The sequence below is a fragment of the Columba livia genome, chromosome 1 (genome assembly GCF_036013475.1).
Source record: "Columba livia isolate bColLiv1 breed racing homer chromosome 1, bColLiv1.pat.W.v2, whole genome shotgun sequence".
NCBI lineage: Eukaryota > Metazoa > Chordata > Aves > Columbiformes > Columbidae > Columba > Columba livia.
This window is the reverse complement of record NC_088602.1, coordinates 62412271-62429260: the sequence shown is the minus strand read 5'-3', so window position 1 is coordinate 62429260 and position 16990 is coordinate 62412271. Positions and strand designations below refer to the sequence as shown.

General features: G+C 37.3%; 1 protein-coding gene across 1 annotated transcript in view; it reads left to right on the top strand.

Moving 5' to 3' along the window:
* COL4A1 (collagen type IV alpha 1 chain) overlaps nt 1-16990 on the top strand; it is a 126433-nt gene that overhangs the window by 67723 nt on the left and 41720 nt on the right. Inside the window, exons 3-20 of the mRNA XM_065058497.1 lie at nt 3551-3640; nt 3731-3775; nt 5339-5383; nt 5488-5550; nt 5652-5705; nt 5851-5877; nt 7218-7301; nt 7417-7479; nt 8484-8519; nt 9068-9109; nt 10687-10776; nt 11382-11417; nt 11559-11618; nt 13803-13847; nt 14070-14123; nt 14602-14643; nt 15387-15471; nt 16162-16197. Coding sequence (XP_064914569.1) covers nt 3551-3640; nt 3731-3775; nt 5339-5383; nt 5488-5550; nt 5652-5705; nt 5851-5877; nt 7218-7301; nt 7417-7479; nt 8484-8519; nt 9068-9109; nt 10687-10776; nt 11382-11417; nt 11559-11618; nt 13803-13847; nt 14070-14123; nt 14602-14643; nt 15387-15471; nt 16162-16197 — 997 coding nt within the window. The remainder of the gene's footprint in view (nt 1-3550; nt 3641-3730; nt 3776-5338; nt 5384-5487; nt 5551-5651; nt 5706-5850; nt 5878-7217; nt 7302-7416; nt 7480-8483; nt 8520-9067; nt 9110-10686; nt 10777-11381; nt 11418-11558; nt 11619-13802; nt 13848-14069; nt 14124-14601; nt 14644-15386; nt 15472-16161; nt 16198-16990) is intronic.

Sequence of the window (16990 nt, the reverse complement as noted above, 5' to 3'; positions counted from 1 at the left end):
AATTTCACTGTGATTTAGTGTAGTTTCACTGGTGCCAAAAATACTTCATTATGAAAGTGGATACTAATTGGAGCAGGAGAATTGCAGTAACACCTTTGTTTATTTGTGCTGCTTTTTTCCTTACAAATCTTGACACACTATTTTTCTAAGACTGTTATATTAATACAAAAAGGCAGTCTGATACTTGAACTAAATAAAGGGTCTGGAACCCAGGAGACATCCCTAGATCTGTTACTGGGTCTTGGGATAAGGCATCCTAACTTCTTTTCAGACTCTGTGATGTCATGGAAGAACAAGGTCCCATTAACTGTGTAGCCTGAGACTGCACAAGTTTGGTCTGCTTACCCAATAATTATTTTGGTCTACTTACCCCAAACTTATTTTGCAGTAAAATCAAATGGGAAGGCAGAGCAGGGGAAGAGGTCTAAACAGTATGTCCATGCTCCCCTGTTAAAATATGTAGCCAAAGTGGCAGGTTGCATGCAGAGAGGGATCTGGCAACTCTCACACACACAATCACCTTTATGTTTCCTTACTTCCCTCTGGCAAAACACAGGCAAAAGATGAGTTCAGTTCCAGTATGAGAAACCATGAGCCTGCAGTATTTGGGATGGTACGAGCCTTCCACATACTCAGGAATTACGCTCCCCAGGCCTTGGGACATCCAGTAGCTTGAGTGGATGTCCAGAAGTCCTGGCCAAATAACCAGTTATTTTTCTTGTAGCCTAACAGTTCAAACTGGTAAAATAAAATGTTTCTAGGGAAACCTGGATATATCTTAGCTTGAAATTACTTGGTATGGTCTCAGCTCTGCTCCTGCAGCTTTGTTTTACCCCTCAGACAGGACAGCCTGGGAGTTTGAAGACAACCTTGAGAGAATTGACTGCAGTTGCCTTGGAAGCCCAAGTTTTTATTTGTTTCAAGTCTTGAGTTAACCTCCTTTGCAAGCTGAAGTGGTCATTACCTTAGAGAGTGATTTACAGGCACATTAAGGCCCTTTTACAGTGCCAGAAGAGTCTTAAGGGAGCCCTAGACTAAGTGACAATCCAATCTGTAAACCTCAGTTTTATCTTCCCTTAAGAATGGAGGAAAGGCTATTTTCCTCTGTTGCAGGGTGCAGTGGTTCAAAGTGTGTTGAAATCTTCAGACGGACAGAAATCCTGAGTGCAGAAGGTATTAGTTGTGTTAGATATGGCTCGTATTTCTCCCTGGATGTCAAAATAATCTTGTTTTCTTCTCATTTGCACGTGTTATGCTTTCCTTCAGCAATGAAAAACCCTCTTTTATGTACTTGAGTGTCTTCCTCCTTAGTCCATCTCCCAGAAGGTCATGAGTGCAAATGCCCAGGGGTTAGTGTGAAATGCCCAGGGGTTAGTGTGGTCCGAAGTGGCACAGCTTCTGATATGGCAGAAATACGCTTGTTCCTGCAATGCCAATTAACCAGCCGAAGTGTGGGTTTAAGAACCTCAGCAATCTGTTAAACATTTCAGAGAGCCTTCAGATTTTTAATTACTTCAACGTTTATTCAGAGGCTTGGATCCTGATACATTCTTCCTTAAAATGTTTCTCAAAACAATTTTAGTTACTTTAGAACTTGGACTTTGTACCTCATACAGCTGACCTAGAAATATATTTCTTCAGCTGTTCTACTGTTTGCTTTGTTTTGCAGCCTTACACACTACCTCAGATTACTAGCAAACTTTATTCTCAAATTGTGACAAAAAATACTGGGGAGAAATAGGGGAGATCATACCTTTTGGACATTTCAAGGAAAAACTGACTGTTTGCCTCAGAAAGTACCATTTTATTGAAAAAAATTATTTTTGTGGGAAGAAAGAGAGGAGGAGCAGCAGGAGAATTTTTCCTGCCAGGAAATTTTAATAACGAGTATTATTTTGATTCCATTTTCTCATGCTCTTATCATCTCATTTATAGTTTTCTCCCCTCCTTCCTTCTGCTTTTCTTACCTGTCAATCACCTCTCTTATCTCTTCATCTTAACAAAATCCTGGCCAAGGAGCTGAAAACCCACATCAACCCAGTAACTCCACAAATCTTCCAGTTTCTCCTATCTTCCAAAACTGTGATGGGCGACATGTCCGTGGGTCATCACTCGGTTTCCACTGACTTCATATCGTAATGTTTTCTTCGCAAGATGCCTGTTGTACTTACTTGAAGAGTGAACTCTGCAAGACCCAGATGTTCTTCTGTTGTGTGTTCAGTCATCAGCTGACCCCTGCAAGTTACTGGCATATTACTGGGAATCTTTGTCCTGAGCAAACAGGAGAAAGGTTTCTTGCTATTCACCTTCCTAAAATCCAAATACTAATTTCTTTGTTCATTACAAATAGCAATCTCATCTCTCATTGTTTTGATGAAAATACTTAAATCTTTATGTAGCTTCCTTTTGTGTGTTTTGAACCTTGTTGATTTTATTTTCTTGTTGATATCCTTTGAAAATTGGTCTGTGTTTTGAGTTTCTAAAACAGGCGCCATGTTTTTGAGCCACTGTCCAAACTTGTATACTTTTTGCAGTTGCTCACTAATGCTTTATTAATCCAATATTCCCACATTTTTTGGGGCAGTATGAAGTGTTTCTCCCTGTTTCACACCACAGCTTGAATGGACAACTCTGGTTACTTCCTACATGGAAAGTTTGGCTTTTCATTTGCTTGATTTGCTGTTTTCAGACTTTGAGGTGCAGAATTTTTCCCCTCTCTGCTGTGTGTAGATTTTGCAGCCTTTATTCACTGTTCTTGGTTCCACTGGGAGCCCAAGTGTAGTGGATACATAATCACTGCAATATTGATCTAGGGTGTGGATGAATTTTCTGCCTCTAGATGTATCTGATTTAAATGCATTTGGGGTTGTAGGGAGAAGGACAGCGCAGAAAACAGATGTCTCATACAACATTAAAGAAGAACCTAAAGGATGACACATACAATCTGTGTGTTTAGCTTCTTGGGAAGATCCTGTATCTTGAAGCATGCTGCCCCTGAACCACTCTGAAATTCAAGTCTATGTGACAAGCTTATTCTCCAAAATCTGCTGTTGTGAATGATAAATAAGAGGAGGGGTGGTATTGGCCATTCTTACAGTGGTGACTGAACAGTGATACTTGCAGTTTTCAGGAATTTAATTGCTGATTTATGGTGTTACATTTTCTGCTAGGAATTAGTGGTATGTCTATGGCAATGCCAATAAGTCTTATTAGAGGGAAAGTGATAGGTCTTATTAGAGGGAAAGTGGCCTTCCTGATACCAGAGGTGTAAACATGCTATGAACAGTGCAGGAAACAGAAAAAAAGATTTCATTGACATTCAAAGAGTTCTTTTCTATGATGCCACACTCAGCCTCTGCCAAGTTATTATTGAACCAGAAATATTTGTTTATAATAATCCTTCTCTCAAATACCAACATGAAGTGTTTGCTGCCACATGTAGCATCTTACCACCTAACAGGTTTCTTAAGCACAGAAACAGGAGATATATGGGTTGCTTGAAGAAGCAGCTTCGGATGTTTAGTTGCTAATGAGTTTTCTTCTTCCATAGGGAGAAAGAGGCTTGCCGGGACTACAGGGTGTGATTGGGTTTCCTGGAATGCAAGGACCTGAAGGTCCCCCTGGGGCACCAGGTCTTAAGGTAAGAACTTAAACTTGAATATTTAAGACACTCAGATTTCACTAAATTGTTGTCCCCAGCCAAAACAAAGCTATCTCTTTTCCTCTGCAGGGTGATACTGGAGAACCAGGACTACCAGGAACAAAGGGAACAAGAGTGAGTTCTAACTTGCATTTTGCAATTCTGATGTCTGTGCGTTTATGTGTCTTTAACTCTGTACCTACTTTCAAGTGCAAGATGAGGGTCAATCTCTTATTTGAATTAATCAATAACATCCCCTTGTGCTGCACAATAATTTCAAAATTCTAGCTTTTACCTTTGAAGATCTTTCTGCATTAGGCAGTCGGTGCCTTTGTTCATTTGCATTTTCACCTAGTCCTTACCACTGCATCAACAGCACTGGTTTTCATATGGCTTTGATATCTTTCTGACATACCAAGAAGCTTTTTTCCAGCTTGAATATGCACCACCCGTATTACCTCATGCAAAATTCTCCTTTATGTTTGCCATCTAACCTTCTTGAATCATGCAGCAGAAAAGCTGTGAGCACATACATGTTAAAAATGTGCAGAAGGTGCAGAGCCAAATTAAAGCCAGGGACAAAAATCTCTTGACTTTGCTAGAAGAGGCTCTGCATATGCCTGTAACCTTCCTGTTGTCATTTCTGTTTAATGTGGCACTTACACAATACTTATTTTAGCACATAATATTAGCCAAGGCTGTGTCTTCTGGGGTTTTGTGAGGTGCCAAGTTCATTCCGAGCATTTTAACATTTCGCAGTGTAATGGTGAAAGATTCAAATAACTTGCCCAGTAGTGGTGCATACATTTTCAGTTATACCCTCTTGTCCACAGATTTTCCAAATGCCATCTCAGTTGCTGCAGCACATATAATTTACTGAATCAACTGCAGTTTCTGAGCTATTAATGAGGGAGTATTCTGCTAAATCAAGAAATCATTATTTCAGTTTATGATGTTCATGATACCCTGGCGTATCTTGAATGTTAATGTAAATTGACATCTCTTGGCAAATGTATTTGTGTGCTATGGTGCAAGTAGACTATGTTTTAGCAATTATAAAGTTCTGGAAGATGCAAATATACTGTCTGAGCACAGGATTGCCATACATCTTTTCTGCTTCATAATACATGTATTAGGAGATACTGCATGAATAAATAAGCTGGTAGGATGAAAATGATGTGCAAAGTCAAACTCATGATTCATTACACTGAAAAGCTGTTCAAGGAGAAAGAGTTATCCCAAGCCAGTCTTTTTTTTTTTTTTTTTTAACAATAAGGATGAATTGATACACTGGTGTGGGTGATAGAAGATAGAGAAGCATCTTTACAGTGTGTTAACATCCTCTTCTGCTGAAAAGGGGTGCCTACAGTAATCCTCATTTTGGGAATGATGGTTATGAGAAGACAGCACCTCTGTATTCCTTTTTGCCTGCACATAAGACTCTGGTCCAGTTCCTGTTAAAGGAAATCCCTGTTGCTGCTTAAAAAGTTAAAGAAATAGAAAAAAGTTTCTTTAAATTATCAATTACTAAAGTGCCATGTTTGAGAGATTTTGAAGGTTAGAGTTATTTTGTCAAGAAAGTTTAGAAGAAACTGTTGCTTGTTTTTCAACTCTCACCACTGGAGGCACAACTCAGGCTGCATCTCATCATTGCTGTTTTGTGGGTTCGTCATTTCAGATTGTTTTTGTTGATTGCAGGGCCCCCCAGGAGCATCAGGCTTTCCAGGAAACCCAGGCCTTCCTGTACGTATGAAGTATATGTTTTTTTTACAAAGAATATCAAAGTTTGATCATGTCAACTGACCTGGATTATTGCTAATATTGCTAATTTATTTCTTTTAATGTAGGGAATTCCTGGACAAGATGGCCCTCCTGGTCCACCTGGCATTCCAGGATGTAATGGCACAAAGGTGACATTTACATATGTTCATAACAGCATCTCTGTGTTGAAAGAAAAGCATCCCTCAAGCATGCCTTCCCTAAACAAGATCAATTTCTCTGTTCCCCTCAGGGTGAAAGAGGTCCAGTAGGTCCCCCGGGTTTACCAGGACTGACTGGGAGCATAGTAAGTAGATTCTTTCATGCTTGCTTCACTTGTTTCAACCCCAATTCTTGAAATGCAAATATAACTATCTGAAATGATACGGAATGTAGAATGTAAAATATACGATACTGGGGAAAAGTAACATTGAATATGTCTTTTTCCACAGGGACCCCCGGGACCTCCTGGAATGAAGGTACATTTTACTCTAAGTCTTTTCATATCCTGCTTCTAACAATAAGAATTAGGGTGAGCTCTACACCCTCTAAGACCAGCAGTCCTTACTTAAGGACCAAAAGATTGTACCCCCATGTTTCACTTTGTACTCTATTCTTCAGTCCCACTAAATAAAGACAGTGGGGTGACATCCAGTTAACAGCATTGGAATGTATGTGTTGTTCCATGGAGGTCTTAAAAGTGTAAGTATTACATGGATTACAACAGAAAAAAATAGAACATATAATTAATTATCTAAAAGTAGTATAGTGGCCACCCAATTGTGCATAAAGATTTGGATAGATTTTATGGTTCAAATATTTATTCTGGTGTTGACATTTTATTTATCTAGTGTCAAATAGATAATGCTTGTGGAAGAAGGTCGTATGCCCACAATATGAGAAGCATCAAACACATACTGAACAGTTCTCATAAAGAAAAATTTAAACTAACTAACTAGGTATCTGAGTGTGTTTTGTGAGCTGCAGAATGAAATACTGAAATGAAATACTCTTGCAAGAGAGAACTTTTGCTTTTTAAAATGAACATATAGTTTGGAACTGTAAGCTAAATATGTCTAAATGTAGACTCATATTTGTAATGAAACGACTACTTGAAGCTGTAAAATACCCTTTTCTCTTTTTCTCACATGAGAACAACTGACTTGGTCTATAAACACTGAAGTACTTGAATGTTTCTTCCCCAGGCATGTGTGCATAGGTACTCAACTCCAGAAATAAAATCACTTGCAATTTTGCAACTTTGTACAAAAACACAGGAAACTTGGGATCTTTTGCTATCTAAAAAAGACATAAAGAAGTGGATAATTATCGGAAGAGTTTTTAAAAGTAAGACAAAGTGGGTTCATTTTTTGAAGAAAAATGAAGCCATAAATGGCTGTTATATCAAAATTAGATACTAGACAGAAGATCTCAGCCTGGAAAAGAGATTGTGAGGTTACCACTTCTCTCAGCAGCCAGGTCAGATGCCCCAATTGAGTGATGACACTGTAATAGGGATAGATTTGGTGGGAAAATCTTTCTAATTATCCATTACAGGTTAGAAAATCAGAGTATGATGGAAGATTTGATACTGAAATCTCTTCAGGTGGCTTTAAAGGACATTTGGAAATCAGGGTCCTAACTTTTAATATCTCTTGCTATGTTTCAGCTGAATTAAAAGAAGTAAAGTGACTTTTTAAAGTTAACTTTCCAAATGATTCTGAACTTCACATAGCTCGAACTTTCATCTCAATGCGAGTGGTTTTGAATGTATCTGAATGGGTGTTCAAGTATTATTCTTTTTCTTTTCTTATTGTAGGGAGATCCAGGTGAAGTGATCGGTCTTTTACCTCCTAGTTTGCTAAAAGGTGATAAAGGCTTTCCTGGCCAACCTGGACTACCTGTAAGTCTAAATGATATTTGAATAGCAGTGACTTTCAATTAAAATTGTATCAGTATCATGAAATTGCCAAATAAATATCCCTGCTTAATTACGCCATTTTAATTTATTTTTGTAGGGCCCACCTGGAACTCCAGGATTTCAGGGAGCAATGGGGCCACAAGGGCCTCCAGGAGAACCAGTAAGTTTCCTCTCATGGTTATTTGCACTTTACTTACAGAACTTTATTATAAGAAAGTTATACAAGGTTTGCATAGCTGGTGTTTGTTGGGATTTGGGAAGGATAACCTGTGGTTCCAGGTTTCGTGTTTAGCCTCTTGCACTCTACCATATCAGGAATGACTAGGTAACGTGGGTTCTCAATAGCAGCTGCTCCTATAGTCATCCTCTCTTCTTGCAAGTTTAGAGGGTCTTTTTGTGTGGGAGGGGTTCTAATAATTATTCCTCTTATTCCTTTTTCCCCCACTTTATAGAAAATAAACTACAAACCTATCACGCAGATCTAAATCAAAATGTTGGCTGAGGTTATTCTCATGGGCAGCCACAGTAAGCAGTACTGTGGAAAGCAGCACATCAACTATCTGTTATTATGGTGATGGCCAAATGCTTAAGGCATTTCAGCTATTTGAGATTTTGACAGGTCTAACAGATACCCAGTGTCTTCTCTTCCTGTGCTGGTTGCAGGTGACACTAGCGGGGATCAATTACTTCCTTCTGGTAATAGTCCACCCAGTGTTTCTGCCTATTTTTGGCTATAATTGAGCTGTGTGAGATTTCTTACCCTCCTGAAGAAAACTGAAAGTGTTATAAAGGAAAACGGTAGTATAGTTTGGTCAGGATTTTCACTTGCTGCTGTGAAAAAGAACAACCTTAATGAAGGAAAAGTGAGGACTAATATTTAGCATGCAAAACTGTAAAAAAAAAAAGTCAGCAATAAAGTTGTTTTACAGTGCAGTACCATAGACTTGCCTAGTTGTTTAATTGTAAAACAAGGTCTGATGAGATATCTTGGACAGATTCTGTTTGTTTTTGTTATTTTGTTGTGAGTTATGCACATTAACAGAAAAAGACTTTACATCTTGGGTTAATGGGAAGATTTTCATTATTGCTATCTTATAGGATAAGGCATTATTCCACCTAGTCTACTATAAAAATATATATGTGGTAAAATGTACTGTCTTGTAGGGTCCCCCGGGGCCACCAGGACTCCCAGGCGAGAAGGTAAGACTCTTTATGATAAAGATTAAGTCTATTTGTTTATTTGGCATATCAAATTCCCCAAAATCTGGAAACTAATGGTCCTAAAGAAGTGGGTTTTTTATACTTTGCCATCTGGTTCTATGTCTTAATGGGCATCATAAATAGAGATTTTTAATGCATTTTTTAGTTGCCTTTTTTTTTTTCCAAATTTGTTAAGATCTGTTATCTCACTTAATCAAGTCAGGAGTAATTACACCATTCTGTGATTATTTGAACTCCTGTAAGAATTTTAAAATTTTCAGTCAAATGTTCAACAAGAGCATGCTGACAATAAAATCTGCTAAATTTCATTCCATTTTTTCACAAATTGCTGTGATGCAGGGCTTAAAAAACCAGAAGGGAGGTTAGGCTGTAATTACTTATTTGTTACACACATGCATTTAAATGACGTATTCTGTCTTTTATATCTCCTCTTAACTTTTGCTGTGTGCAAAATACCTTTGTATGTATATATGCATGTATACACTGCTGATGAAGGTTGGCTAAGTATGTGTAATTTATATTTTCAGGGCTATATGGGCTTGGGCTTTCAGGGTCCCAAAGGTGAAAAGGTGAGTCTCTTTTGAAAACTTCTAGAGAACAATTGTCAGAAATATTCTTGGTACTTTGTTTTAAATAAATAATCTGTAGGAATGAATCTATGGAGTAAATCAGCGCAAAGACATAACTTTTGGAAGACTTGAGTAGATCTGTAACTTTTTGCCTAAAGGAACAAAAGTCCTGAACTGTTACAGACCTTGTTATTGATGATGTTATACTTGACATTTATTTAGGTTATTATCCCATTTTTCAGCTGTGACTAGTATCAACTTCTTTAGTTTGCAGAAACAATTTGTGTATTAGTACTCCCCATGAGATTTATTTGAAATTGTTTTAGCTCTGAGGGGTGAGATTTAATTTGTTGTCCAGAATTATCAGAATTAACTGTGGTAGGACTCTTGAGGGCCTGTCTTCCTTAGTTTGGATCGGTAGTGTATGCTTTTGAAGCAGATCTTTCAATTGTCTGCTTCTACTGTGTTTTAGCTCAACTGGGAGCAGTTTTCAGAGCACACAGACTGGTTTACTTTTGAATAAAACTAAGCCAAAAGGTCTGCTCCAGGTTCCTATTTATTCTCTCAAGCAGCATCAAATGGGATTACCTCCCATTAAGCACGTTGGTTTAATGTGTTACCTGTCCCGTCGATAGTGCCTTACGTTGCGTTTTCAGGGTCCAAGAAATGCATGTAGTCATAGGTTGTTCAGTAGATCGATAATACATCTGAGCCCTTCTCCAGAAGCTTCTCATGTCATTGGCAAAAGCCTTTTGGAGTATAAGTAAATTAGGTTTGGTGTTCTGTTTTTGGTTTGGTATTGTTTTGTTTTGTTTTAATCCACCACCTTATTTATCTGTTCTAAGCCACACTATTCCTAATGGATAGAATTTTTTGCGACATGACACATAGTTGAGATTAACTTGTTATCATAAAATTTCTTGAAAAGTGGTGACCGTAGAAGTATGTGGAGATTTTCTGAACTCCTCAGGTTTGTCTAGCAAAAAATAAATGATATTACTGCTTAACAGAAATGTATCAAGCATTTTTGGAGGTGTATTACTGTAAAAGATAGCGCTTTTGCATTATATAAGGAGGTGAGTTTCTGACCATGCTATGGACACAAACATATTAAAATGTGCGATCCACAGTTATTATCTCGAAGTTGGCCTTTACAGACCATTTTAAAGCTGATGGAACACTATAAACTTTGACTAACATTTTCCCTTAGGCATTGACTTTCTGCACCTGACCTCTTTCCTCCTTATCTCCTTCTTCCTAAAGAAGGCACTAAAGAACTTCTGTACTATTACAATAATTAAGTGGATATGTTCCTGATATTCAGTGTTAATCAATCTTCACCCTAACAGGAGATTCAGAGATTTTTCTTCAGGGCAGTCTCTGTCTGCTACCGATTATAGAGTTGTGTCTTCTTTCTCTGACTGATTTTGCTGAAGTAAGAATTAAAAAAAACCCCAACTTTTAGCTATATTTTTAAAAGTGAATGGTAGTTCTCGTTAGTGTTATTTGTCTTAGTAATGTTTGTTCTCGGTGTCAATATTGTTTTAAACGAGCTATCCTGGATTTGGTGTTGACAGGGAGAACAAGGAGTAAGGGGTCCACCAGGCCCACCAGGCCCGTCACCTCACATGAAAGAGAAAGGGAGTGAAATCATAAAGGGAGAAAAGGTAAGACCTTAAATGATTAATCTTGTTGTACCTTCATTGAAATATGATCAAAGGAATTAGCAAACAAAAGTAAAACGGGAAAAAGAAAATATTAACTCACCTACAACCAGTTTTTCAAAAATTTTTCCGTTTTGCTTCATGAATGAATTTTGATTATCTCTCTAGAAGTTTCTCTGGAAAAGTATATCATAAATGCATAAGTAATTACATAAATAAGTAATGCATACAGCAGAGGACTTTCTGAGAAAGTAGGATTGATAAGCATAGCCCTATAAACACCAAATATTCTACAAATTTGAATGAAATATCTTATACTGGACTTTTCATGTACAGAATCACATTCATGGAATCTGAGAGCTAATGAATTTTTTCAATTACTGAATGGAGCAGTCTCAACAATATATCCTAATGTAATAAACTAGCTTAATGGATTCACATTTTGTGTTTGTCTAATTTCTTGCTCATCATACTCTTAGACATAGTTCTTGAAATGGAGAACAGGTTTAAATGTGCTTCTGTTGTGAAGAATTAAATGATTTACAACCTAAATGAATAATGGTTAAGATTTTGCTTACTAACGTACATTTTTTTAATAATTTCTTTAGGGTGATCCAGGTGAAAAGGGTGAACGGGGAACCCCAGTGAGTAGATTTTTTTTTAATTACTATGAAGATTGTGAATAATATAATAATGGCCCTGAATATCTGTATAGTTATTTGATAAATGTGAATTTACTTTAGAATCTGGCAGTATTATTAATCTGGTATATATTTATTTTCTAGGGATTTCCAGGTTCTGGTTTCAAAGGAGAAAAGGGTGAACCTGGGAAGCCTGGTCCACGTGTAAGTATGCTCAACTTTATCAATACCATAATTGCAGTAATTTAATTTTTTCCATAAGCTAATTAAACTTAGTAATCATTAGTGAAATAGCAAATTTGATGTATTTCAAACAAGTAAGTTTTGCTGTAGTACAGGTGTACAAGTCAAGGTAGGGATAACATACAGTACTATTAGTATGTAACATACTTTCAGATAGCTAAAGACACGTAAGAGTAGCTTTCAGTGCTGAAGGCAAAAGCAAGACTCGCATTGATCACAACTGGAGCAAGATTAAGTCGTTCCAGAACAGAAGGAAAAGCGAAGGAAAACAAATCACTCTGTAGGGGTGAGTTCAGCTAAATGGAATGAGTTGAATTTATTTCGAATACTCCTGTGTGCAATCTACAAAATAAACCTGCTTGGCCTAAAGGTACCTTTTGTTGCAAAGAAGAGGAATGGAGGAAAAAAATTAGAAGACTGAGATACGTTTGCTTGCTGGTTTCTAGCCTGACTGTAAATACTTGAGGCCACAAGATCTGTTACATGTGCCTAGTCTGATCCATACAACTTCTGTACACGTCACGCTATACCTTTCATAGCTGAGCTGGTGGCAAAACCATATGTTTTCTACATGAAAATGTGTCTAAAGCATTGTTTCACTAATTGTCGGTCTTCATGAGCTCTTAGAAAAAGACCCAGCACATCTACAGGCATTGAATTCTACTTCAATCTGAACAAGATAAAATCTTCATCTCTAATATACTTCAAGGTCAAATATTCTGTCATCCTTTCAGTAAAGATATGTGGTGGGTTTATCCTTGCTATCATGTATGTATTTTAACTCTTACAGTAAATGAGTACTTGAAAGCTGGAAGGATGGGGAAGTATTGACCTAGAACTTGTTGAGGAAAACAGAACATCTTTGAATTGTTCAAAAGTGTAGCTTTCAGTTTCTGAAGAGTTCCCCGAATAAAGTTGCTAAGATATTTTATATGTAATTGTTGTTGTTCGAGGAAATTATAGCTCCTTCTGAAATTATTATATGGCTTGAAAGAGGAACAGATATTAAGATATAAAGATTAAGATATTAAGATATATTAAGATATTCTGGTTTCATGGAATGAAACCAAATGATTAATTCCAATCACAGTGTACATCTGAAGACTCTCCTGACTTTACAGACCATATTTTTAATTAATCATTAAAAATTACTCATAGCCCTTCTTTATAAGATACCATAGCTGCACACTTCAGTGGTGGTAGCCTGTTCAATTTGATTGTATCATTTTTATCCTCCAATTGCGTTGTTTTAGATTTTTTTTTTTTACCTAAAACTGATGAGATTATTTTTTAGACTGAATTGCATGCACTGTTACTTTGTGTATTAAACATATACATTTTCTTGGGTTTATGGCTTGTATTTATATTGATTATGATATGCGTACATGTAAGGACTGTGACACCAACTAAAAGCCAGCCTCCAGTACATTAGGCTGCAAGCCTTGGTGCCAGTCCCTTTGTAGTCTGTAGGAAGAAGAAGGGAATGCTGAAAACTAGGTTAGTCCATCTAAGTCAATTATCACATACCTGTTGATTACCTCAAGGGAATCTACTTCTTTTGGCAGGTTAACACAGTGGTCTAATAGTGAATCATTTTGCTCTGGAGGAGTGAGTCTTGGATTCTAGGTTATCATCCACCTTATGATTTGAATTTATAGCTTTCGATTAGTTTTTACCACTAGATTACCGTGTGATCTGATCCAGGACCACTCTCCAAGCCTTCTGCTGAAACTGAGCCACCAAATGTCTATGAGTAAAGGTTTCGTAGGGCTGAAGAATATACAGAAAAGGATTGCTATGAAGAGAAAAGTTTCTTGGTCTGGTTCCAGTTTCCTGTGCTGTTTATGTATTTTTTTCTTGAAGCCTCCTTGACTGGGAAATCCGTATGTTATTCCTGGATCTGGGAAGAGATTTGCAGGATTTTATTTAATTCTGGAGCTTGTAAATTGTTGAGTAACCTAAGCATTAGGCGGTCACAGTTTGCCTGCTTTGTTTCCTTGTTAGGTGTGTTTGTTCCCTTGTTTGCACACTTCGGTTAATGCATTACAACGGTGATTGTTTTTTTCTAGTGTTTAACCCACCATATTTAGAAATTGCGTGTATGTTACTGCCTGTCTAAGCAGAGTGGAACTTGGTGTTTTACAGGGAAAGCCTGGAAAAGATGGTGACCCAGGACCAAAAGGAGAAGCCGTATGTATTTTGCTGAATTTCCAGTACTGTTTCTTACGTTCAAAACAAAGAAGTGTCTGTGTCTTATAAATGGCTGAAGTTTTCTAACCTTCTGAATTATTTACATAAAGTTGCTGCTTTTGGTGAATTAGGGACTGATTTGAAAATTTAAAACACTGTGTCTGCCAGAGCTAAGATGCAACTGTACTTGTCTTTTATGATTTTGCTGTCTTCTACACACAGGGTTTGCCTGGTGGGTTTGGGATTCCAGGACGACCTGGGGAGCCTGGTGCGAAGGTGAGTGGTCGCAGCCTTTGCTTCCCATCACACAGAATGAGAAGTTATGAGCTTGTGTGGCCATGTTCATAGATGGGCATTAAAGCAGTGAATGCACATAAAGCAGTGTTAAGTGAATGTTGACTAAGTTGTGAAGTCATCACTGAGAAAGTAGGAAAAGTCGAAATTAAGGTAGCTTAGGTATCCCTGGTTTAGATCTCTTACATGAATTGATAAATACAGGCTTTATTTTCACAAGCTCTTTGCCCAGCCAGCATATGTATAAATGTACTTTCCTAAGAAAAACGGTTTCTCTTTACATAGTGTAAAGCAGTACAAGCCTGCAAACTAACTGCTCACTCCTTATTATAATGGTCCGGCTGCTTATTATTTGGAAGTTATATGAGTCTGTATCAAAGTGTTCATTTGCTAAGGAACTCCTGTTTTGTGGGGAAGAAAATACGTTCTGGATTTAAAATGTAAATTTTGTTTTGATTAGGGTGACAAAGGTGAACGAGGTTTTCCAGGACCTCCAGGAAGAGTAAGTAAAATAAATTCTTGCTTTATTTAAAACTTAGACAAAAATATAAGTTTTGTGAAAGTCAAAGTGCTCTAACAATGTGGGGAAAAAAAAGGGACGATGCGTGTTCTGATCTCATTCTAATCAGTCACGTCCTCATTATTTCTTAATGGAAACAAAAGTTGGATACAGTTCTTTCAAGTATGTTTGAAATTTGGGAAAGGAGCTCTCAAAGAATATTGAATTTCAAATGTTTTGGACTATGAAAATGATAGGCATTGTTAATCAATACAGGTATCAAAAAGAGAGTTCAAAAGAGTAAGTCTGACAGCTTTGCAATCAATATATTTTTAGCAACTCAAATAAAAGATGGGATTAGTCAGAAATTGCCAGAACAGAATATTTTAAAATTAAAGGTAATACCAACCTAATGGGTCAGTGCTTAGACCATGCTGAGGTTTCTTGGCATCATTCTTTTTCAGATCCTATAAAGATCCTATAAAGCTCTCTACTTAATCCTACTACTGGTACAAAAGAATTTCAGCAGAATAGGAAATATTTATTTTCTCTGGTAATTCCTCAGCAGCTACAACCCTCTTGCAGCAGTTGTTACATATCTCTGAAATTCCAAATATAACCAAAAGTGCTCAAAATTGTTATCACAAACCAAAATGGCCTCTGTATTATCAGGTCAAGATGGGGGAGATACAAATGAGGGCACAGTCATATGTGTCTTGTGTCCTAGTCTTTGTTCCATGATTCAGTTTATAGATCCTGGACCAGTAGGTGAAAAAGGAGAGCCTGGAGCTTCAGGTTTGCCTGGACTAAAAGGTCAAAAAGGTGAAAAAGGTATGTATTTTGTCATGTCTTTTTCACTGAGTTATGCTTTTAGTTTTCTTATGAAAGGAAATTTAAATTGCACTATCCATGAACTCAGGAACTCTATATGACAGTGAAATGTTCTAGTTATTTATTTAATTGCTTCCAAGTTATTACATTTTATTGCCGTTTGTTGGATGCTTCTTCTCATAAATAAGACTTCTTTCCAGTTATAGATTGGAAAAGAATAAACTGGGATCTGTTTTGATGGCAGTTTAATAATCCAGCGAGATTATTTAAGATTATTTGAGATTATTTAAGATTATTTAAGAAAGATGCAAATCAACATAAGCATAAAGAGAATAACAATTCAGAAAATCTTGAGACTCCTTTAAAAAAGTCAGTAGCTACATTTTAATCTGAAAATTGCCTTGCATAGTTTACGACGTTCTTCGGTAAACAGGGAAAATCAAGCATTCCCTTTCCCGTTTTGTCCTTTACAGACCTTACCCTACTGAAGAAAGATCAGTGGAGATGATGGCATAGAGCAGGGCCTAAATGTATTGTTTGCAGATACCTATAGATTATCTAACTTAACCTTTGATTCACAGCATGCTAGTTTGTAATGTGCACTTAGATATAGAACAGAATGTGCTAGAAGTTCACTGATGTTGACATTGCTGACTTCATTACCTAACCGAAAACCTCTCTTTCTGAAAGGTTTCCCTGGAATACAAGGAATCCCAGGACCTCCAGGTATGAATTTATGGCCACTGATTTTGTTCACATGTACCCTGTGTTCTTCTTGGGTGAAGATTCCTGAGGGATGTTCTCCATAGCTGCTGCCAGTTACTGCCTGACTTACAGAACACCCAGGCAGTGGCCTCTTAGGGGGTCTAATTGTCCCCTAGACCCTTCTTCTAGGTTGCTTTTCTCATGTCTCTGATGTGATCCGGCCTTGCACTTTGTGTAGAGCCCTGATAACTTTAAGTTGAAGTAGTAGTGCACAGAGGTCCTCAGAGATAGAGGAGGTAGAGAGTATGGCTCCACTGGGCAACAAGTTGTAAAATGTGAAGATGTGTGTGGGTATGTGCATATGTACCTATCTATATGTACCTAACACATATGCAGATAATTCATTTTTCTCTCTCTTCAGCTCTACATGTGTTTGCATAAATATAATAAAACAAGTTTTATAGGGAGAAATAATAACATTTACTACACTGAAGTAATTCCTGAAGGCTTCCTACTTCTTTCTGACTGTCATATCATCTAATAAAAGTTATTTCTTTTGCCTGCAAATGTTGCCTCTTTCGTAGTTTTAACATCTTCACATCCATGACAACACTACTATTATGTATATATGTACATGTACATGTGTTTGAACTAAACCATGATATTCACTTTTTAAAAATTAAGCAAATAATCAGTGGGAACCTGGCTCTATCACATCCCGCAGTGATGCTACTATTACCTCCTTTATTCACATTTTCTATCTTGACAGTGAACTAAACATGAAATTAATGCGAGCCAGGGTCAGATAGTTTCC